Source organism: Delphinus delphis, chromosome 8 (assembly GCF_949987515.2).
Source record: "Delphinus delphis chromosome 8, mDelDel1.2, whole genome shotgun sequence".
In the NCBI taxonomy this organism is placed as follows: Eukaryota; Metazoa; Chordata; class Mammalia; order Artiodactyla; family Delphinidae; genus Delphinus; species Delphinus delphis.
Genome location: NC_082690.1, coordinates 103,231,457 through 103,255,350, shown reverse-complemented (window position 1 = coordinate 103,255,350; position 23,894 = coordinate 103,231,457). Strand labels below are relative to the sequence as shown.

Here is a 23,894-nt window from a genome sequence, read left to right as displayed (position 1 = left end):
CTTTTGTCCCGAGGTCTTTAAATGGACCCGCCCCCGGCCCATCCTGGGCCCAGCAGGTCAGCCAATCGTCTCTCAGGGGCGAGACCAACAGGACCGCCTCCAAAGCCGCCTCTGTAGTCTCAGGCTCACAGCTCCACCTCCCTCCCCCCACAAGCCCCGCCCATGCAGGCGACAGGGAGCAGGAGACAACACGTCTTTATTAGGCAGGCCCCCGAGGGGAAGGGCCACCAGGGCGGGCCACCAGGTCGGGCCACCAGGGGATGAATGGATTGGTGTGACCGGGCCTAGCCACGCTCACAGATGACCTCGACGACACTGGGTTCCATGGGCACTGGGTCCGGGCAGCGCAGGGCAGCTGAGGCCACCACTTCGTCCAGCAGCAGGTGCACAAGCTCCTCATCAGCCACAAAGCGCCACAGGTAGAGCTGCAGGAAGTGGCAGTCCACCTGCACCTGCTGCAGCCCGAAGCGCCCGAAGGTGCGCAGCCGCACGCACTCCAGCAGTGTCTTCAGGCTGATTTTGATGATGCCAGTCAGCACCGACACCTGCACGTAGGGACACAGGGATGCAGACCCACTACAGCAGGTGTTGGGGAGGGGCACTAGATCCCCGAGGAAGGGCACCCACGTTCTGTGCAGGGGCCAAGGAGACGGCAAAATGCCAGTAGCTGTGATGGGGTGGAAAGTCCCAGGACCCAGGTAAGAGGGAGGGACCACACAAGGTTGGCCCCATCATCTGGAGGAGAGTGGACGGGGAGGGCCCAGCAACCTGAGGCAGAGATGGGGGTCAGCACTGATATGGGGAGGGGAAAAGCTTACTAAGTTGGAGGGAGAGTATCAGGTCCCTGAGCACGGGCTGGGTTGGGGCAGGGCCCATGGTGTGACTAGGAATCCCTGGGGAGGACCCAGGGCTATGGTGGGGATAAGGACGAGGGCCAAGAGGTATACTAGATTATCACCCAGACGCGGGCAGAGGGCTATGAGATGGTGATGGCGGGGCTCTGGATGACCACTCACTCCTAGAAACATCTCTCAGAAACAGAGACGGGGTGGGGGGCGGGGAATCAGAGTCCTAGGGCTCCCTGGGCCAGTGCGGGGCTGCTTCAGCCAACCTTCCCAAGGGGCCCTGGGAAGGCAGGGTCACTATGGACTTCAGACCTTATTGAACTCCACAGGACTGAACACGTCAATACGCTCAGAGAACAGCTTCTGGATGTTGCTCAAGAGGTTGGTGTCCATTGGGGCACTGAATGGGAGGAGACAAGCAATCAGAGCCCACCCCTGCACCCCGGTCCTCCTTTCTCCATCCTCCCTGCGCCTACCCTGACCAGCCAGACCTGGGTGTGTAGCTGGGTGCATAACGGCCCTGCTGCCGAGAGCTGCTGTAAACGGAGAAGGTCCTCTTGCTAGAGTCGCTGCTCTGGGCCTTGCGAACACCCTCCTCATACAGGAGCCCCACCTGGTGGGGGAAGGAGGAACTGCAAGGAGGCCAGGGCACGGGGAACATGCAGCCCACCAGGTGCCTTGGGCAAGGGCCAAGGATGCCCTAAGTTACACACTCATTTGTTGTAAGAATCACAACCGTTATAAAAACCACAGGGTAGTTAGGGCCTGTACCTAGTTGGTACCCCGTCACTATTTACAGAACCAGTGGAGTGGGGCAAGAGTGGAACATAAGAGTTGGTACTGAGGCCAAATCTTCAGGGCCAACCCTGGCCTGATTTCCTGGGTGACTCTGGGCCTCAGCTTCCTCCTCCTAGCTGAAATGCGGGTGATGAGGCCACCATGGCTGAGGAGGAAGGCCGTAGATGCAGGCACTGCCTGGCCCCTCCTGGCATGATCCTCAGAGGCCTGTTCCCCCAGCACCCCCAGCCCACGTCAGAGTTCCCCTGGCCAGCCCAGGGCAGCACCTGCACGTCGATAGCTGTCGTGTCCTCCACCACCCGCTTCATGACAGCACGCACGTTCCGAGGCTCCAGGGTACTGAGCCAGTCCCGCGTCTCCACACTCTTGCGCAGCATCTGCGATATGACCAGGCCCTGCACCTTCACATAGTGGGTTAGCAGCCGCCGTGCCGTCTCCCTGGCCTCCGCACACAGTGTGCTCACGGGTGTCACTGGAGACTGGTCCTGAGCCAGGGATGCAGAGGACAGACAGGCAGTGGGTACTGGGGGCAGCTCTGCAGCCACTGGCCACCAGGAGCTGGGCACAGGCTGGGCAAGGGGCAGGCTGAGTTGGGCACAGGCAGCCCTGACCATGAGGGCACTGCCCAGCCTCCTGTGTTCCTAGCATCACCTCCCCCCACCCTGCTCTGAGCTAGCAGTTCACCTGCACCAGAAACTGTTCGTCGGTGAGGGTGAGGATGTAGGAGATGGTGGCGGTCTCGTAGTCCAGGCAGAGGCGGGAAAGCAGCAGGAGCAGGGCAGGCGGCGTGGCGCCCCCCTTCTCCCCGGGGCTCTCACAGAAGTTCTGAGCTGTCTGGCACATGGAGCGGATGAAGCCCACGATGAGGCTCTCACGGACACCCTGGCTGCAGAACTCGCCCTGTGAGGAGGAGCGCCCCAGATACACAGCAGGTCCAACCTTCCAGGCAGAGGCTGCTAGTGACCTTCTACTGGGACTCGAAGTGCCCTGGCCTCTCTCCAAGGGACAGTTTCACCCCGCATTCCAGAACCCCAGAGCAGCTCCCCTGCTGTGGGAAGGGAGTGCAGGGGGGCAAAGCCAGCACTGGGGACCCTGCTTGCAGATGCCCTCAGAGCCTGCCCCACCCCTCCAGGCTATGCCAGCCTTTCTCAAGGCAGCCTGAAACCACATCCAGACTGCCTGGGGCGAGGACTGTGTGCCCTGGTAGCTGCCAACCTGCATGCAAGATAAATGAAAGAATGCCCTGAAAAGGAAGCAAAAAAAGAAAAAGGATGCCCAGGGGAAGATCGTACCCGGAAGTAGGGCTTGTTGGAGAAAGACACCTCCTTGGCAGTGAAGAGGTGCACAGAGGCCAGCGAGGCCTTAATGTGGCTCAGGGTGGAGCTGGCCACGTTGGCCAGCAGCTCGGCCAGGCCGGGGCCTTCCTTCCCAGCAACTCGAGGGGCGGCCAGCGCCTGCCGCACGTCCGTCAGGCAGCCCAGGAAGGCCGACTGCAGGCCCTGCAGGTGCTGGCCCAGGCGCTCGCGGGCCACTCGCTCCACGATCTCTGTGGCGGCCTCTGCCAGCCCGGCAGCGGCCAGCAGGGCCCCGGGCGCCCGCAGGCGCCGGTGGAAGCGGTCCAGCGCCCTAACGAGCAGGGAGTTGTCACTGCCACCCTGCTCCTGAGCCAGCCGCCGCTCCACCAGCGCAAAGTAGCGGCTGCCCAGCTCCCGCGCAAAGGCTGCCAGCTTCTCGGCACCCGCCGGGCCCTGGGCCGCAAACAGCTCCTGGTAGGCCGCCGCCACCTGGCAGAGGCCCCCGACGAAGCCGCTGCCGCCGCGGTCAGTGAATTCTAACACGTCGGGGGCCGGAGGGGAGGGCCCCAGCTCCGCCTCCAGGCTCCTCAGCTCCTCCTCCAGCCGCGCTCGGCCGTGAGCCAGGAACTCCTCGCACAGCTCCTCCGCAGGCTCGCCCAGGGCCAGCAGCAGCTCCACGCACTCGGCTTGCTCAGGGGCGCCAGAGCCACCCTCCCTGCGGGAAGGGAGAGGGAGGTGAAGGGCAAGAAGACAGAATTCGGGGCGGGGGCAGACCCAGGAGACCAGCGGGTGTGGCATGAGGGCCCAGAGCCCACACCTGAAGCGCTGCCGTAGCTGCTGGGCCAGGCGGGCCGTGATGACCTGGCAGTCGTCCTGGATGGCGCGGAATGAGGGCAGGTGCTGGTACTGCTGCAGCACGGCCCGCGCGCGGCCTTGGTAGCGCACCGCCTGCCCGTAGGCGCCCAGCTCCACGCACTTGGTGAGGCGCGAGGGCAGCTCGAAGAGGAACTGCAGCTTTCGTAGCAGCGCGTGGACCCCTGGGGGACAGGGGGAGGTGGTGTTAGCCCCAACTCCCTGGGGGTGGCCCACTTTAGCACCAGCTCTGGGGCGGGCCGCACCTGCCAGCTTGGTGATGCGCTCGTGGCGGTCCTGCAGCGTGGCGCTGATGCGCGCGCTGAAGTCCGTGATCACTGCCATGTTGGTGGCCAACCGGTCCATCTCATCCTCCATCTTCCGGAAATCGTTCTTCATCTTCCGGATAGTGTCTAGGAGGACAAGGGCGCAAGAGGGGGAAAGGCAGATGACTAGGGCCACAGGCAGAACACTCAGCTTGAGAGGTAGTCCAAATGCCCTCACACACACCCGCCCCCTTCCCAAACGCGCCTGAGCTCACTCCTCGAGGGTCACATTGATGATTAGGTGCTTGAAAAGGAGGACTGCAGTGGTGCTTGGTCACTATAAATGGGGGTGAGGTGTCATTAGTCAGTGCAGCAGACGTTTTCTGAACACCCCGTGTGTGCCCCTAGCCCCAGTGCAGTGGCGAGATGCCCATGAAGCCGCAGTCCTTGATCTCAGAAGATGCCCAGATCCAAAGGAGGGCCCAGGGCACTTGGCAGGGACCTGTCTGCTCGTTCCCAAGGGCATCCTCCATGCCCAGCACCCTGCCTGCCATGGGACAGACAGTAAATACTAGTTCAGTCTTACCTCTTTCCCAGAATTCCCTAACCCTTTCACTCTGCCTTCTAGAACATGGTTGACCTTCCCTGAAGGGTTCTTTCCCTTTGGTCCTGACAGAAACCTGCCTAAGGAGGCTGTTCTTCCTTTCAACCCAGATGCCTCAGGGCCTGGCCCCTTAACACTTCTAGATAGCTTCTACTCCTCCTCTCTTTGAGACCCCAGCTTCTTTGAAGACCATGACATCAAACTACACCCCTTCTTGTTGCCATCCCTACTGTCCTCTTTGCCACGCCCCTCAGTTCCAGATCACGGCCACACCTCCTCGTGGACATCAGCGTACACAAGGATGAGCCTTTGGACATTCTTGACTCTCCGTTTGCTGACCTCCTCAACTCCATCCATTCTTGCATCTGCCTCATCTGTGCCACACTCTCCCTGCCCTTGCTAAGAACTGCATCCTCTAAAACCTTAGCTTCAAGCCTCACAACCTTCTGATCATTCACCCTGTTGACCCCGCCCTAACAATCCTTTGGCCTTTTCAGTAACTCCAGACCCAGCAGCCCTACCACTTGGTCACTGTTTGTAATACCTCTCATGGCTGCACTTCCTTCCTCACTCCTCTTAGAATCTGTGGTCCTCCACGAGCATCAGCACCCATTTGCAAGCCCCTTGCATCTCTTGCCCCCTGGCCCCCGTTATTTGTCGGCAGAACCCTACCACAGGTTAAGCCCAATTACCAACCCACTCCCTAAGAATGACAGCTGAAAATGAGCCACAAAATCATACCAACTGGCCTCCCTTTCAAGTTAGGACTTTAAGTCCCAAAGCAGCACTGCACACTGGTCAGCTGTCCTTCCAAACCTTCTAGTGAGTCTTGTGTTTCCATTTTCCAAAATAACATTTTGTCCTCAGTTCTCAAAACGCCAGTACATGGCCCCAACTCTCAAATGGTGACCTTGATTCACACTTCACAGAGAAAATACAAGCAAACATCAACGCCTTCCAAACCTGCAGAGTGAGTAGACCCTGAGGGAGTCTCATCCTGTCCCACGGCTGTGATGACTTGGACATTTCTGCCTCCAGTCCTGACCAAAGCCCTGCCTAACAACTTACTTAATATCCTGATGTGCATGGCAAACAGGCACCTCAAATATATGTTGAAAACAGAATTTTTAAAAAATTTTTGAATTTTATTTTATTTATTTTTATACAGCAGGTTCTTATTAGTTATCTATTTTATACATATTAGTGTATACATGTCAATCCCAATCTCCCAGTTCATCCCACCACCACCCCTCCCCACCACTTTCCCACCTTGGTGTCCATACGCAAAACAGAATTCTTGACTTCCCCCAAACCTGTTCCTCCACTAACCTTTTCCATTTTGGCTCCTGTTCATTTATTTCTTTACTTGTTTTTTTTAATTAATTAATTTTATTAATTTATTTTTGGCTGCGTTGGGTTGGGTCTTCGTTGCTGCACGCGGGCTTTTCTCTAGTTGCGGCGAGCGGGGGTCACTCTTGGTTGCGGTGCGCAGGCCTCTCATTGCGGTGGCTTCTCTTGTTGCGAAGCACAGGCTCCAGGCTCAGTAGTTGTGGCACACGGGCTCAGTAGTTGTGGCTCACAGGCTCTAGAGCTCAGGCTCAGTAGTTGTGGCTTGTGGTCTTAGTTGCTCCGTGGCATGTGGGATCTTCCCGGACCAGGGCTCGAACCCGTGTCCCCTGCATTGGCAGGCGGATTCTTAACCACTGTGCCACCAGGGAAGCCCTCCTGGCCATTTCTTAAGAGTCATCTTTGATTCTTATCTCTCCTTCACCTTACATTCAGTCCACCGGCAAGTTGCATAAGGTTTACCTCCAACATTTTCTTTCCAAGCCACCATCATCTCTTGTCCAACTACTACTAACATTTCCCAACTAATTTCCCTAATTCCACTCTGGAACTCACCATCAATATGCATAAATGAAAGCAATGAGGATGAAGCAGAAACATATCTATTATAGGAGACTTTAGTCCACTTCTGTCAATCCGTGACAGACCAAAAGGATAAAAACCAAATGAAGCTACAGAAGTCCTAAATAATATCATTAATATGGAAGACCTATTTGATTTTTATTCTTTTCAAGATTCCATAAAATACACCAAAACCTTACCACATATTAGGTCATACAAAAAATCTCAATAAATTTACAGAAGAAACGAAACTAAATGGTACAGAAAGCATTCCCTGATCACAATGCAATGAAATTAGAGATTAATAACAAAACTAGAAAATAAAGAGATCCCATTATTTAGAGAAAACCTCATTATTATCAACTACTGGATCAAAAAGGAAATCAAAGCTGAAATTTCTGTATATGTAAAAAATAACAACAATCAAAACACTATAAGAACCTATAGGATATAGCTGAAGCAATGTTCTCAGGAAAGCAGTCCTAAATTCTTATAGTACTAATTAGAATAAACATTCAACTCAAGAAGTTAGAAAAAGCACTACAAAAGAAACCAGAAAAAGAAAGCAGAAAAATAAAAAAGAAAGCAGGAATTAATAAAGCTAAAAGCAGAAATTAATTTATTTTTTTAAATGGGAGAACTAATGAATAGATCAAAGGTCAGGGTCACTGAAAAAAAATGAAAAACAAAATATATAAAATGTGAGCTACCCTAATCTTTAAATGGGGAAAAAAACATACACAAAGTAAGAAATAAGGGGAGAAACAACCACAAATACACAGATATTTAAAAAATCACAAGATACAACTTAGCTCAATTCTGTGTAAAGAAATTGAAAACCTAGATGAAATGGATAATTTGCTACAAAAAAACAGAATTTACCTAAATGAATTCCAGAAGCGCAAGAATACATGAACAGAGAGAACTGAGAATGTTGTCAAAGAAAGATTCTCCAGGACTTCCCTGGTGTTGCAGTGGTTAAGAATCTGCCTGCCAATGCAGGGGAAACGGGTTCAAGCCCTGGTCTGGAAAGATCCCAGATGCCATGGAGCAACTAAGCCTGTGCGCCACAGCTACTGAGCCTGTGCTCTAGAACCGCGAGCCACAACTACTGAGGCCACATGCTGCAACTACTGAAGCCCGCACGCGTAGAGCCCATGCTCTGCAACAAGAGAAGCCACCACAATGAGAAGCCTGTGCACTGCAACAGAGTAGCCCCCGCTCACCACAACTAGAGAAAGCCCGCGTGCAGCAATGAAGACCCAATGCAGCCAAAAATTTAAAAATTAAAAAAAAAAAAGAAAGATTCTCCTTCCCCCCCCAACAAAGGTGCCAGAGGATGTCATGGGGGTGCTGCCATAGCTCTGAAGGACAGCTCATTCCAAAGCTCTGTGTAAGAAGTACTCAAGCAGAGAAAATTAAAAAAGCGTTCACATTAACTTTGTGGAAGAAACATAACACTGATACAAAAATGTGACAAAAATAGCTCAAAAATGCAAGTGACACATTCATATCTTATGAATTGAGATGCATAGATACATTAATTAAATTAATTAAATAAATGGAGATACACATATAAATTAACAAACAGAATCCAGCAATGTATTAAAAGAATAATTGACAAATATGTCCAAATGGTTTTTACTTCAGGAATGCAAGGACGGCTCAATATGAGAGGATCTCGATAATAATTCACCATATTAAGAGATGAAAGAAAGACGATTCAATGGCTATTCTTGATTTTTAAAAAAAAACTCTCAATAAAATATGAACAGCTGAATATTTCCCTAACCTCCAAACACCAGCATCATGTTTAATGAGGCAATGCTAGAAGCAATTCCCATTAAAATCAGAAACATGGCAAGGAGGTTCATGATCACCACTGCTGTCTGACATTGTTCTGGGGTACTAGCCAACACAATTAGACTCAGGTAATATATTACAGAGATACAAAAATTGTAAAGGAGGTAAAATTATCACTATTTGCAGATGATATAATTGCATAAATTGAAAACTCTAAAAAACAAATCACTGAAAATACTACTACAAACAATAAGAGATTAGTAAGGTGACTGAACATGAAATTAATATAAAAAACCTATAGAATTAAGCAACAATATTCACACATAGTAATAAGAAGATACAGTAGAAAATGACCCATTTTAAATAGTAATTTTAAAAGATCAAAATATCTAGAAATAAATTTAAGAAATGTTCAACATTTACATAAAGAAACCTTTATAAGCTGAGGAACATACTAGAAGGCCTGAAGAAGTGTGAAGACATACCACATTCTTGGACAGGAAGCCCCAAAACCTAAGATGTTGATTCTCCCTAGAAATTTAACTTGATCCAGTAAAATTTTAAGAGACCCCCCTCCTTTTTTTTAAAAAGTATAATTTGATGAACAGGTGGAAAAATAAGAAGGGGGAACTAAAATTTGGAAGTGAAAAAGAGTAAGAAGGAACTAGCCTTACTAGAATTTAAAACGTGCAGTTTTATAGCTACAGTAACTTAAAGTGTGTGGCACTGGTACATGGACAATTAGAGATAAATTGAACAAAACAGGTTTTTCAAAAATCTAGAAACATAAAGAAATTTACTATTATGATAAAGGTAACATTTCAAGTCAGTGGGGAAAAGATGAATTATTAAATAGTGTTGGGACAACTGGAAAGCCATTTAAAATAAAAATATAGTTGGGGGCTTCCCTGGTGGCGCAGTGGTTGAGAGTCCACCTGCCGATGCAGGGGACATGGGTTCGTGCCCCAGTCCGGGAGGATCCCACATGCCGCGGAGCGGCTGGGCCCGTGAGCCATGGCCGCTGGGCCTGTGCGTCCAGAGCCTGTGCTCCGCAACGGGAGAGGCCACAACAGTGAGAGGCCTGCGTACCGCAAAAAAAAAAAAAAAAAAAAAAAAAAAAAAAAAATATAAATATATATATATATATATATATATATATATAGTTGGACTCAGACCTCACACCTTCTATATACACACAGAGCAGAGGGATCAAAGTTTAAATGTGATTTTAAAATGTAATCACAAAAGTACATGAAGAAAGTCAGGGAGAATTTTAAAATAATATTAGGAATGGAAAAGGTCTTGCTTAGAAACACCTCAAACTCAGAAGTTATCAAAGAAGAGATTAATAAAATTGTTTGATCAACAAAAACCACCATGAGCTAAATCAAAACGAACTTTAAAAGAACTGCAAATCATACCATACAGGGCTACTTTTCCCTAATATGTGAAGAACTTTTACAAATCATTATGAAAAAGAACAATTCAGGAGTTCCTTGGAGGTCTAGTGGTCAGGACTTGGCACTTTCACAGCTGGGGCCTGGGTTCAACCCCGGGTGGGGAACTAAGATCCCGCAAACTGCCCAGCATGGCCAAAAAGAAAAAGAAGAAAGAACAACTCTATAGAAAAATAGGAAGAGGACATCACAGACAAGGCATATCAAACAGCTCTTAAGCATACAAAGAATGTTCAACCTCACGAGAGAAATTAAATTAAAACTACACAGAGGGACTTCCCTGGTGGCACAGTGGATAAGGCTCTGCGCTCCCAATGCAAGGGGCCCAGGTTCGATTCCTCATCAGGGAACTAGATCCCACAATGCATGCCGCAACTAAGAGTTCACATGCCACAACTAAGAAGCCCATGTGCCGCAACTAAGGAGCTGATGAGCTGCAACTAAGGAGACTGCCTGCCGCAACTAAGGAGCCCACGTGCAGCAACTAAGACATGGTGCAACCAAATAAATAAATATGTAAAAAAATAATCTTATTTAAAAAAACTACAGAGATACTACTTTTCAGATTGTCAAAGACTGAAAATTTTAGTAACTTAGTGTTGGCCAGGGTGTATGGAAAGAGCTGTTCTCCTATTTGCTGGTGGTTGTGCAAACAGGTCATTTTCTACGGAAAAGAATATGGCAATATCTAACAGCAGTCACTTGTGAGCCTTCGCACACCCACACCTGGCCTGTGTGTGGCTCCTGGACTGTGGGAATGTTCTCTGAGCAGGATTGGGGCAGCAACCCAGCTTGGGCAAAGTGAGGAGAAAAACATCAATGACAATGACAATAAAAAGGAACAGACAGACACAAAATATGCAGGGAAAAAATAGCTGGAGAAAATCAAACAAAAAAAATGCACAAGAACTCACAGAGCTAACACCTACAGAACAATTAAGAGATTTTTTAAAAAGTTACACGAAGAGGTAGACCAAGAATCACAAAATGAACTTCTCATGTTAGCAACACAGTCTGTGGGACAAGACCATTCACCCTTCTTAGATTCCACAGAGAGGAAGGTAACTAAAAAAATAAAGTCCCATAATATGAAACATCTGTACTACTCTTTGGGGCTACTGGTTGGAGTTACTTATATTTTTTGGAAAATGGTGACTGTTGCCAATTCACAAATAATGAATTAATGGACATAGCACAGACAGTGCCGTGCAGTTAAAAACTGAATGAAAGGGACTTTCCTCGTGGCGCAGTGGTTAAGAATCTGCCTGCCAACACAGGGAACACAGGTTCGATCCCTGGTCCGGGAAGATCCCACATGCCTTGGAGCAACTAAGCCCGTGCGCCACAACTACTGAGCCTGTGCTCAACAGCTGTCAAGCCACAACTACTGAAGCCTGTGCACCTACAGCCCATGCTCCACAGCAAGAGAAGCCACCGCAATGAGAAGCCCAGACACCGCAACGAAGAGTAGCCCCTACTTGCGGCCAACTAGAGAAAGCCCAGGCGCAGCAACGAAGACCCAATGCAGCCAAAAAAACAAAACAAAAAAACTAACTGAATAAAACCAGAGCAAAGGCAAAAGATGGAAGCTCAGGTACCAGAAGGCTCACGGGCTGACGATCATGAAGAGGCTTGGAAGTTCATGAGGCGTTTCGTCTTCCCCCAGTGAATTCTTGTTTTTGCTTACAAACCATTTAACCTATGACACAACCTCCTTCCAGGGCTGTCAAATGCTACCATCAGAGGAGCCGATTCGTTTTGGAGTGGGTGTTTGGGACCGTGACATTTAGGTACTACATCAGAAAGGAAACTTGAATCTGACTTTCAAAGGGAAAAAAAAATCCAAAAACTAAGTTGTCATTAAAACAGAATAAAAGAAAATCTAGTACTGGTGGCATTGCTGTTGAATGCACAGCCACAGAGCCATTTAAATGGAAATAAAAGTTGCACCACGGCAAAACAAAAAACCATCCACACCACTGAGTAATAAAGACTACACTGTACATCCCCGAACTCTTTCAGGCTTGCTAAGATAAGTAGTTTGCAACTAGAGCAAACTCTCCTTGGGAGGAGAGTGGGTGGTAACTGGTAGGAGGCTGGAGGGGGCCTTGCTGGTCATGCTGTTGATTGACTGGGATGCTGACTGCACAGAGGTGTTCCATTTGTGAAATTCCAGGAGCTGGCCACTATGACCTGTGCACTTTTCTGTTAATCTTCAGTAAAGTTTACCATTAAAGATTGTTTTGTCTTTACCTGGGGAAAGGAATGGGAAGAGGCTTTTCACTATACAACCTTTGGGACCTTTCCAATTTTGGAACAGATAAATGCATTATTACATAAACAAACTCAGTGTCTAGGCCAAAGGTTGGCAAACTATATACCCTGCGGGTCAAACCTGGCTTGATAGCGGTTTGGCTTTTTGATTTTCAACTGGGCTATAATGGACATAGCATAAAATTCAGTGGTTCTTAGTATATTTATTATATGCACAAGATGGCACAACCAACATTACTATCCAATTCTTTATTTCATCACCCCAGAAAGAAACCTTGTATCCCTTAGCAGTCACTCCCTATTTCACTCTCACCTCCGTCCCTGGCAACCATTCACCTATTTTCTGTCTCCATGGATTTGCCTATTCTGTACATTTAAAATAAATGGAATTAGGGAGTTCCCTGGTGGTCCAGTGGTAAAGGATCTGCCTTACAATGCAGGGGAGGTGGGTTCGATCCCTGGTCAGGGAACTAAGATCCCACATGCCGTGGGGCAACTAAGCCCATGTGCCACAAACTACAGAGCCCACGTGCTCTGGAGCCTGTGCGCCACAACTAGAGAAAACTCGCACACCACAACTAGAGAGAAGCCCACGCACCATAAGGAAGAGCCCACACGCCATAACGAAAAATCGTGCACGCCTCAACAAAAACCCCGCGTGCCACAACTAAGACCCGACGAAGTCAAAAATAAATATAATAAATAAATAATAATACCAAAAAAATAAAATAAATGGAATTACATACACTATGTGGCCTTTTGTGTCTGGCTTCTTTCACTTAGCTTTTTTTAAATTTTTTTAACATCTTTATTGGGGTATAATTGCTTTACCATGGTGTGTTAGTTTCTGCTTTATAACAAAGTGAATCAGTTATACATACACATATGTTCCCATATCTCTTCCCTCTTAGCATGTTTTCAAGGCTCATCTAAGTTGTAGCATGTATTAGTACATCATACTTTTTCATGGCAGAATAATATTTCATTGTATGGAATAGGCCACACCTGTTTTCCATTCATCACTTGGTGGCCATTTGGGCTGCTTTCACTTTTTGGCTGTCACGAATAACGCTGCTATGAACAACTGTGTATGTGTTTTTGTAAACATATGTTTTCAATTCTCTTCGGTATATTCCTAGGAGTGGAACTGCTGGGCCTCATGATAACTCCATGCTTAGCCTTTTGAAGAATGGCCAAACTGTTTTCGGGTACACCATTTTGCATTCCCACCAGGAATGCAGAGGGTTCCAAATCCTCCACATCTTCACCAACATTTGTTTTATTCCGTTTTCTGGAAAACCTAGTGGGTGTGCAGTGGTTATCTCATGTGATTTTGACTTGCATTTCCCTAATAACCAGTGATGTTGAGCACCTCTACATGTGCTCGTTGGTCATTTGTATATCTTCTTTGGAGAAATGTCTATTCAAATCTTTTGCCCATTTTTAAAAAAATTTTATTTATTTATTTATTTATTTTCGGCTGCATTGACTCTTCATTGCTGCGTGCAGGCTTTCTCTAGTTGTGGTGAGTGGGGACTACTCTTCGTTGTGGTGCACGGGCTTCTCACTGCGGTGGCTTCTCTTGTTGCAAAGCACAGGCTCTGGGCGTGTGGGCTTCAGTAGTTGTAGCATGTGGGCTCAGTAGTTGTGGCTCGCAGGCTCTAGAGCACAGGCTCGGTAGTTGTGGTGCACAGGCTTAGTTGCTCCGCAGCATGTGGGATCTCCCCGGACCAGGGCTTGAACCCATGTCCTCTGCACTGGCAGGCAGACTCTTAACAACTACGCCACCAGGGAAGCCCCTGCCCATTTTTAAACAGGGTTGTCTTTTTAGCGCTGACTTAATCAAAGTTCTTTACATATTCTGGATATTAGACCCTTATTAGCTATATGATTTGCAAATATTTTCTCCCATTCTGTGAGCTGTCCTTTCACTTTCTCTATAGTGTCCTTTGAAGCACAAGATTTTAATTTTGATTAAGTTCAATTTATCCAATTTTTTTCCTTTGATTACTTGTGCTTTTGGTGTCTATAAAGTAAAAACCCACTCCTGTGTGTCTCTACTCTCAACACTACTTCACACCTGACACCAGATGTGTGGGTTTTCCACTCATCAAGCAATTCTGTGACATCAGCTGGGCATCCTATGATTTAACTTAATTCTGACACCATCTACCGGGAGTTAGCGTCAGATCTCATAGGTTAAGGACTCAGTCCCACAAAACTATCCTCTCTCACTTTAGATTTCAATCACAAGTCCAGGTTGTCAGCTATGATTCTGACTGACTGGCTCTAAATTGGAGGTTCCCATGACCCCCTCCTCAGGTTCAATTAATTTGTTAGAGCAGCTCAGCAAACTCAGGAAAACAGTTTACTTACTAGATTACTGTTTTATTACAAAAGGAAACAACTCAGGAACAGCTAGATGGGAGAGGTGTATAGGGCAAGGCATGTGGGAAGGGGTATAGTTTCCATTTCCTCTCTGGCCACGCCACTTTCCCAACACCTCCACATGGTTCACCAACCCATCCTTGTGGGTGCTTATGGGGACTTCACCACATAGACATAATTGATTAAACCATGAGCCATTGGTGACTGAATTCAATCCCCAGCCCCTCTCCCCTTCCTGGAGGCCTGGGGGGTAGGGCTGAAAGTTCCAACCCTCTAATCACATGGTTGGTTCTGCTGGCAACCTGCCCCCATCCGTGGGTTATCTAGGAGTTTTCCAAATATCACCTCATTAACATAAACTCAGGTGTGGTTGAAAAGGGCTTGTTATATAAATACCAAAAGACATCCATGTCACTTTATTTCACTAGAGCTATTTCAGGAACTGGAAACAAAACTAAATACTGTTAACAAGGCTCTTATATAGGGAATTACAAGGGGTTAGGAGCTATTCCAGGGGTGGTGCACAAAGACCAAATGTATATTTCTTATTATAAATCACAAATCACAGTGTCATATCTAACAAACTCTTGTCTAATCCAAGGACATGAAGACTTACACCCATGTTTTCTTCTAAGAGTGTTTAGTTTTAGCTGTTACATTTAGGTCTATGATCCATTTTGAGTCAATTTTTGTATAGCGTGTGAGGTAGGGATCCAATTTCAATCTTTTGATACGGCTATCCAGGTATCCCAACCATGTGTTGAAAAACCTAGTCTCCCTGTTGAGTAACTGTGGCATCCTTATAAAAAAAATTAACTGACCACAGATGTACACGTTTATTTCTGGACTCAATTCTATTCAATTTACAGAAGCCTACAGGTTGTTATGTGGGGCCAGATATGGGTGAGAAAACGGCAGCCTTCACGAGGGCTCACGCCAGTAAGAACTGCCACTGCCAGTGTCCTTGTCCCTACAGTGAGCCAAAGCCGGCCCCCACCTTAGCAGGAGACCCTCCAATACTAGCGGGTGTCAAAGCACTGTTACCTGCCCTGGCCATATTCCAATTCCTGATCCACAAGTCTCTCTCCTGCAATAGAAAGGTTTTACACCATAAAGTCATCGACTGCCACCTCTTCACTCCCAGCCACAACTAATGGGACTAGAGGGCAAAATCTGACCTATCATCTAGCCACCTCACTGCCACTTGACATTAAAGAAATAAAGACACAGACACAGGAGAAGGCCATGTGGAGACAGAGGCAGAGGTTAGAGTGGTGCAACTGCAAGAAATGTTTTAAGTCAACCAGAACCTGGAAGAGGCATGAGAGAGTCTCCCCTAGAGCCTTTGAAGGGAGTGCAGCCCTGCTGACAACTTGATTTTGAGCTTCTGGCCTCCAGAACTATGAGACCATAATTTCTGTTATTTTCTTAAAATTTCTGTTATTTTAAGTCACCAAAATTGTGACAGTTTGTTATAGCAACCACAGGACACTCACACAAATACTAAGGATTTTTTTCCCCTGTAGGAAGTGAGTGGCAGGGGTTTTCATTAAATATGTTTTGAATATATAAACCTTGCCTCTATTTTCTTAAATATAATATTGTGGATGTAATTTAGACTGTTTTCTTGACTCTGGATGAACTTTATAAACTTTTTGCAAAGATAATGATTTGCCAGTGACTGCAGATGTTGACAGAGCTGCTGGTTCCTACACCAAGTGGTCCCAGGTTACTAGATTTTCTTGAATTATTATTTCTCCTTTATGGCAGTTTTTTTTTTAGTCTATTTGTCTACTCTCTGATTGTCATGATTTTATTTTTCACTTGTTAAACAACAGTCTAACATAAAACTTATTCATTTAGGGATTTATTTATTATGCATAATGTTTGTCTTTTATAGAAATGCAGTTCCTTCTACAGGTACTAGAACAAAAAAATCTGATTTTTTAAAGTTATTTTTGGACTTGTTTTGCGTTTGAAACAAGGCATTAAACATTATGTCTTATCTATAAGATTTTGACCAAGTTATTTAGCATCTCATTACCTCAGTTTCCCTATCTGTAAAATGGAGATATAGTTAACTACTTCATAGATGTGTAAGAATTAAATTAATTAATATATGTAAGCAGTTCAATCAGTGTAGTTTTATATTAAACACTCAATAAATATTGTCTAGTATTAACCAGTTAAACTTGCTATTATATATAACTATTAATAAATTAGTTTTACTTGTAAAGATCTACTAATAATGAACTCAGTTTTTACTTATCTGCGAATGTCTTAATTTCTTTCTTTTTTTAAAAAATATTTATTTATTGTTAGTTAGTTGCACCGGGTCTTAGTTGCAGCATGTGGGCTCCTTAGTTGCGGCAGGTGGGCTCCTTAGTTGCGGTTCCAGGGCTCCTTTAGTTGCGGCTCACCAGCTCCTTTGTTGAGGCACGTGAGCTCCTTAGTTGTGGCATGCAAATTTAGTTGCGGCATGCATGTGGGATCTAGTTCCCTGACCAGGGATCGAACCCGGGCCCCCTGCATTGGGAGCGCTGAGTCTTATCCACTGTGCCACCAAGGAAGTCCCTCTCTTTCTTTTTTACAGGATATTTTTACTGGGTATATAATTCTTTGTTGACATTTGTTTCATTCAGCACTTTGAAATGTGAATCCACTGCCTTCTGACCTCCATGGTTTCTGACCAGAAATCAGCTGTTAATCTTATTGAGTATCACTTGTATGTGATGAGCCACTTTTCTCTTGATGCTTTCAAGTTTCTCTCTCTTTTTTTTTTTAGCAGTTTCACTGTGATATGCCTAGGTGTGAATCTCCCTGCATTTATCCCACTTGGAGTTTGTTGTGCTTCTTGGATGTGTAGATTAATGTTTTTCAGTAAATTTGGGTAGGTTTGGGCCATTATTTCTTCATATATTCCTCTGCTACTTTCTCTCTCCTCTCACTCTTCCCATTATGCATATGTGGGTACACTTGGTGTCTCACATGTCTCTAAGGCTCTGTTCAATTTTCTTCATCCTTTTTTCTTTCTATTCCTCATACTGAATAATTTCAACTGACCTATCTTGAAGTTTGCTGATTCTTTCTCTGCTTGTTCAAATCTGTTATAGAGACCCTCTAGTGAATTTTTCATTTTCATTGTGGTACTTCATCATTTCTGTTGGTTCTTTTGTTAAATAATTTCTTCTCTTTGATATTCTGTATTTGGTGAAACATTCTTATGCCTTCCTTTAGTTCTTTAGATACAGCTTCCTGTAGGTCTCTGAACATATTTAAAATAGTGGATTTAAATCTTTACGTAGTAAATTCAACTTCTGGGCTTCTTCAGGGACAGGTTCTACTGCTTTTTCTTGTGTATGGGTCCAACTTTCTACTTTATTTGCATGCCTCATCAATTTTTATTGAAAAAACAGACATGTTAGATAATATTGATATAACATGGCAACTCTAGAAATCAGATCCTCTCTCCTCCCCAGGGTTTGTTGTTGCTCCTTGTTGCTATTGTTTGTTTAATTATTTTTCAGAGTTACTAAACCTGTACTAATTTGTTTCTGAACCAACTCTGTAAAGTTTGTATTCTTTGCTGTGTATAGCCACTGAAACCTTTACTTGGTTAGCTTAGTGATTAGCTAATGACTGGACAAGGATCTCCTTAAGTATCTAGTACTAATAAATCTCCTAGTATTTACTGAGGGGCTGTGTGTGTGTGTGTGTGTGTGTGTGTGTGTGTGTGTGTGTGTGTGTGTGTTGGGGCATACCTTAAACACTCAGCCAGGAGGTTTACAACTCTCACTTAACCTTCACTTCCTGCTTGCACTGAGCCTGAAGTAAGCCAGAAGTGAGAGCTTAGGACGTTCTCAGGTCTTTCTTTCTTTCCTTTTTTTTTTAATACATTTATTTTATTTATTTATTTATTTATTTTTGGCTGTGTTGGGTCTTCATTGCTGCGCACAGGGCTTCTCTAGTTGCAGCGAGCGGGAGCTACTCTTTGTTGTGGTGTACGGGCTCCTCATTGCGGTGGCTTCTCTTTGTTGCTGAGCACAGGCTTCAGGGTGTGCAGTAGCTGTGGCTCGCAGGCTCTAGGGCACAGGCTCAGTAGTTGGGGCACACGGGCTTAGCTGCTCTGCAGCATGTGGGATCTTCCCAGACCAGGGCTTGAACCCGTGTCCCCTGCACTGGCAGGTGGATTTTTTTTTTAATTAATTTATTTTATTTTATTTTTGGCTGCGTTGGGTCTTCGTTGCTGTATGCGGGCTTTTCTCTGGTTGTGGCGAGCGGGGGCTACTCTTCGTTGTAGTACACAGGCTTCTCATTGTGGTGGCTTTTCTCGTTGGGAGCATGGGCTCTAGGCATATGGGCTTCAGTAGTGGTGGCACATGGGCTCAGTAGTTGTGGCTCATGGGCTCTAGAGCGCAGGCTCAGTAGTTGTGGCACACAGGCTTAGTTGCTCTGTGGCATGTGGGATCTTCCTGGATCAGGGCTCGAACCTGTGACTCCTGCATTGGCAGGCAGATTCTTAACCACTGCGCCACCAGGGAAGTCTCTCAGGTCTTTCTAAGTATGTGTACTACTGTACACATTTGTGGCCTTCAAGATTCCTAATAATGTGTCAGAGCTTGTCAAAGCCCCTAGGGACATCTCATTCCTCAGCTTTTCCTTTTAAGCGTTTGGGTTGGTACTATTGTTTGCCCAAGTGTTATCTATCACTTCAGACAGACACACCATTTGCCTGTAATTGTTTTTGACAAACAACTCTGGTGAGAGACTTTTTTAAAATTTTTTTGCGGTACGCGGGCCTCTCACTGTTGCGGCCTCTCCCATTATGGAGCACAGGCTCCAACGCGCAGGCTCAGCGGCCATGGCTCACGGGCATAGCCGCTCTGCGGCATGTGGGATCTTCCCGGACCGGGGCACGAACCCGTGTCCCCTGCATCGGCAGGTGGACTCTCAACCACTGCGCCTCCAGGGAAGCCCTGGTGAGAGACTTTTAGCACTGGGTGACCTCCAGGTCAAGACAAACCTATGGGGTAGACTGTTTCAGGAAACCACCAGACAGGTTAAATAATGACAATTCTTTGGGCATGAGGCTTTGAAAGAACTCCAGCCTTGTTCTGCTCCCTCTAGTATTAGGGGTATGGGCTATTTTTCAAGGCTACTGCTAAGAGAAAACGGTGGGGCTAGGACAAGCTAAAATACCATAGGATTCATTATTTTTACCATGATTCAGCTCTTTTTCTTGAATAAATGCTCCTCTGATTGCTGCACACCTCTGGTTACTTTCCAGAGTTCTAAGAAAGCTTATTGTAACCATTCTGGCCAGTTCAGGGCTGCTTTCATGGAGGGGATATTTTCAAATGCACTTACTCCACTATTTTTGCTGACGTCACTCTGGATGCCAGGGCTGTTTTTGTAAATGAGTTTTGCTGGAATACAGCCATGCTCATTCATTTATACTGTCTGTAGTTGCTTTCATGATAATGGCAGAGATAAGTAGTTGTGACAGAAACCAGATGGCCCACAAAGCCTAAAATATTTACTTTTTGGTCCTTTCAGAAAACCTAAAAAAGAAAAGAAAAGAAAAGAAAAACCTCACCACCCCTGTTGTATATCCTATGCAGTCAGACCCCGCTCCCTTCACCCCCACACTCTTGCTCTCCCTGCTCTGGTCGTAGAGTTTCCAGGGCCTTTGCACAAGTTGTTTCCTCAGCCTGGGCCACTCCGCCCCCAAATCCTCCCATCGTCAACTTTTCATCATTCACCTTAACTGTGACCTCTTTAGAAAAGTCTTTCTCTGCCACTCTCTCTATATCAGTCCCAACCACCCACTCTCTAATATATTATCCTGTTTCATTTTCTACAGAGCTCTTGTTGAAGTGAACTGATCTTATTTTCTTTCTTCATTATCTGTCTCTTTCTCTAGAATGTACATTCTGTGACAGCTGAGAAACTGTCTTATTTACTGCTATATCCCTGGTGCCTAGAATAGTACTTGGCACACAGGCAAATATTTGACAAGCGATTGAATAAATGAATGAATCAGTTGAATTAATGTATATTCATACTGACACCACTCTCCCTCTATGACCACTCCTGTCTCCATCACAGGCTCACCCTCCTCCTCCCCATGGCCATCAAACGGAGGCGCTCCTCCAAGCTCTGTCCTGGGCTCTCTTCTTTTCTCAGGCTCTATCCCATTCTTAAGCAACCCTGCCCACACTTCCCTTTAAACTCTCCTCCTCTTCACAGCTGCCTCCAAGGCTTATTCCTCTAGCTCAGATCTCTCTTCTGAGCTCCAGAGCCACATATGCATCTGCCTTCTTGTTAGCTCCTTATGCACAGCTCCAAAACCTCAAAACCTAGCTCCCTTAGCCTCAAAGTTCTTTCAAAGAGTTATGAGTTCTCACCACTAGGTAAAGGTTCCCCACTTCTAGCAAGAGTCAGAAGGCCACTCCTTAGAGATACTCTGAGGAAAGAAGAGATGGATTGGACTAGACCCCCTCAAGCTTCCTTCCATACTGAGATGCTGTGATTATCTGACATGGATCTCTAGAGTTCTTATGATTAAGACCAAAATCCTTCTTATTTTGTCTACAAAGGCCTTCATGATCTGGCCCCACAGGCTCATCCAGGTTTATCTCATGCCTTGCTCCCCTTAAAAAAACAAAACAAAACAAAACCTAGCTCATTATGTTCCTTTTCCTACACCTGATCTTCTTGCAGTTTCTTGGGCACCACATCCACCATCCACTGTTCAAGTTGAAACTTAGGTCATTCTGTACACCCAAAGCTCCTCAACAGCATGTCCTGTCGATGTTGCCTCCTAACACTTCTCAATTCACTCATCACTGTCCATCCCCCCCATTATCATCCTGGTGTTAGCTCCCAGAATCTCTGGTCTGGACTGCTGAAATGGCCTCACTCCAGCCACCTCTCCAATCTATTCCTTTCAATGTAGCCAGGGACAAGAGGGATCTTTTCAAAACACACATCACATCACTCATTTGTCTAAACACTTTGATTAGCTAAGTACTCTTTAGATAAATGGAAAATTCCTTAATGTGTTCTGAAAGGTCTCTAGTTAAACTCTACCACACCTATCCACCTGACTGGCTCTGCCCACAGTCTGCTTTCCCTCCTGCTACAGTAGATGAGCTCTTGACCTCCTGTTAAGGCCAGCCTCTCCAATGTGCACTGCTCAATCCCCTCCCTCTTTCCTGAGGACTTTGCTTCTGCAGTTCTTCCCTCTCTTGCACCACTGATGAGCACTCCATGAGCTAATGTATTGGTCAAGCTTATCAGTTCCATTTCTTGGAATGCCTTCTTCGTTATCTTCTAAGACAGCCATGGTCTGGGTCGTTCTCAAACATTCCCAAATGTTTGTTTCTTTGAGAAAGAAGATTTGTGAGATTTTCCTTCTTTTCATGACTTCTGAATGTTAGGATGCACCAGGCTTCAGTCCTCAGACCTCTTCTCTCTGTACACTCCCCCCAGGAGAGATCATCTTGTTCCATGTACCTCAAGTTCCAGCCTTCTCTGAATTCCAGATCCCTCAACTAACAAATTTTTAAGAATCTTGAGCCATTCTACTTTTCCATGGTTACCACCCTGGTCCATACAACCAGCATCTTGCCTGGACTGTTATAATAGCCTCCTAATGGGTGTCTCTGCCATCCTTGCCTCCCTATAGTCCACTCTCAACAAGTGGACAGAGGGATCCTTTTAAAACAACAGTCAGGTCACCCCATTCTTCTGTTCATCTCACTCAGAGGACAGACATTCCCATAGACTGCAGGTAGACCTGCAGGATCTGCCTCTAGGACTAAGTACATGTGGGTCCCAAAAATCTGAACAGTGCATTTCACCAACACAGGACAAAAGCTAGTGTGGATGATACTGAACATTGTCTAGTACCATCTTGAACAGAGAATAAAGGGGACAGAAGGGGAAAAAAAAAACCTTTATATGATGTTTGTCCCTTAATGTCATACATTTTCTCTCTCTGCTTCATTTAAAAAGAGAGAAAGGGAAAAGGGGAAAGAGGAAGGAAGGAAGGAAAGAAGGAGAGAGAGAAAGGAAGAAAAGAAAGAAAAAAAAAGAGAGAATGAAAGAGAGATAAGCCCATTCTCGAGAAAGACCTGAACCAGAGAAGAAAGCTACCACTAATGAGAGAAACTAACCATTACTTAGGCATGGTTAGTGTCAGAGATTAGTGACACAACCTTAGTGTCAGAGATTCTAAGTACTTCAGGTAAATTCATTTCTTTTTAAAATTTCATTTTGTCCTTTTCTCCCCTTTGGTCCTCAAAACAACCCTCTGAGAACAGTTATCACCTCAATAGTCATCAAACCACGAAAGCTCTGAGCGAGAAAGATGAGAGTGCATTAGTGTCAGGGCAGGACTAGAATCTGGGTCTGCTCTGTCTAAATCCTCTACTGGCTTCCCCAACATAGGAGAAACTGGGGGATGTGGGACTGTGAGGAGTGTGCCCCAGTAGGAATCACCTGTGGCTGAGATGAACTTGTTGTAGTTCTCATAGACCAGGGTCTGCATGTCGCTGTCTAGAGCCCGGATCTGCCGCACCATGTCCGTCTCACTGTCCATCAGCTGGGCCAGTGGGCACTCTCTTCGCAGCTGGAGGAAATTAGGTGGTTAGTATCCAGGACAAGGGGGCACTCATGTCCCCCAGGCTTGCCCCTAACTGGTAGGCTTTTGGTGCAAGAAAACCCTGATCCCACCCCTGCCAGGAATCTCAGACAAGGAACCTATAAGTGGCATAGCTCAGGAGTTACCAGGTCAGACCCTATTTGGGGTTTGTTGGCATTTGAAATACTCAGCTGCAGCCAAGGCCCAGTCCTACGCCTGTCAGCGCCTGGGCCACGCCCCCTATATCGGGTCTATCAGAACCTCAGCCCAGGAGACCTCAGACTTCGCACCATCTCAGGCCAGTCCAAGTCTGCCCACGACCCCTTATCTTCCAGCTCTGCCCCTATTGCCCGGCCCAGGGTCATCCTGCTTTTATGAACACCTCTTCCCTCGCCCCACCCTCCCCCCCGCAACAAAGTCGCAGGCGTGATGTGGGGTGCAATATATCGGGGGCCTGTTCCCCCTCCCGATACACACACCTTGTCCAGATACACTTCCGGGTCGAAGTGCGCCCCATTGAGATCTGTAGGGTCCAAGGGGTCCGGCCCCGCGGGGCGCCCCGCCGCCTCCACCTCCGAGAGGCCGTAGTAAAGCTTCAGCATCCCGTGCGCCTTCCGCCGACGCTCCGGAGCCTCCGCCTCGGGCCCCTCTGGGGAGTCCCCAGGTCCACAGCCCGGGCCACGTCCTGCGGTTGCCGCCGCCATGGCTCCAAGTGCAGCCCACAGGAGTGAAGCTGGGCAGGGGATAGGGAGGAGGT

General features: G+C 46.6%; 1 protein-coding gene across 1 annotated transcript; it reads right to left on the bottom strand.

Moving 5' to 3' along the window:
• Window positions 1–184: 184 nt before the first annotated feature.
• On the bottom strand, window positions 185–23,894 carry VPS51 (VPS51 subunit of GARP complex). The gene is made up of 10 exons (XM_060019212.1): window positions 23,617–23,894; window positions 22,996–23,125; window positions 4,057–4,203; window positions 3,756–3,975; window positions 2,936–3,653; window positions 2,328–2,543; window positions 1,910–2,128; window positions 1,337–1,458; window positions 1,158–1,245; window positions 185–545 (listed from the first exon to the last, which is right to left on the bottom strand). Exons 1-10 carry the CDS (start codon window positions 23,839–23,841, stop codon window positions 285–287), a joined length of 2,346 nt encoding a protein of 781 aa, XP_059875195.1. The 5' UTR covers window positions 23,842–23,894; the 3' UTR covers window positions 185–284.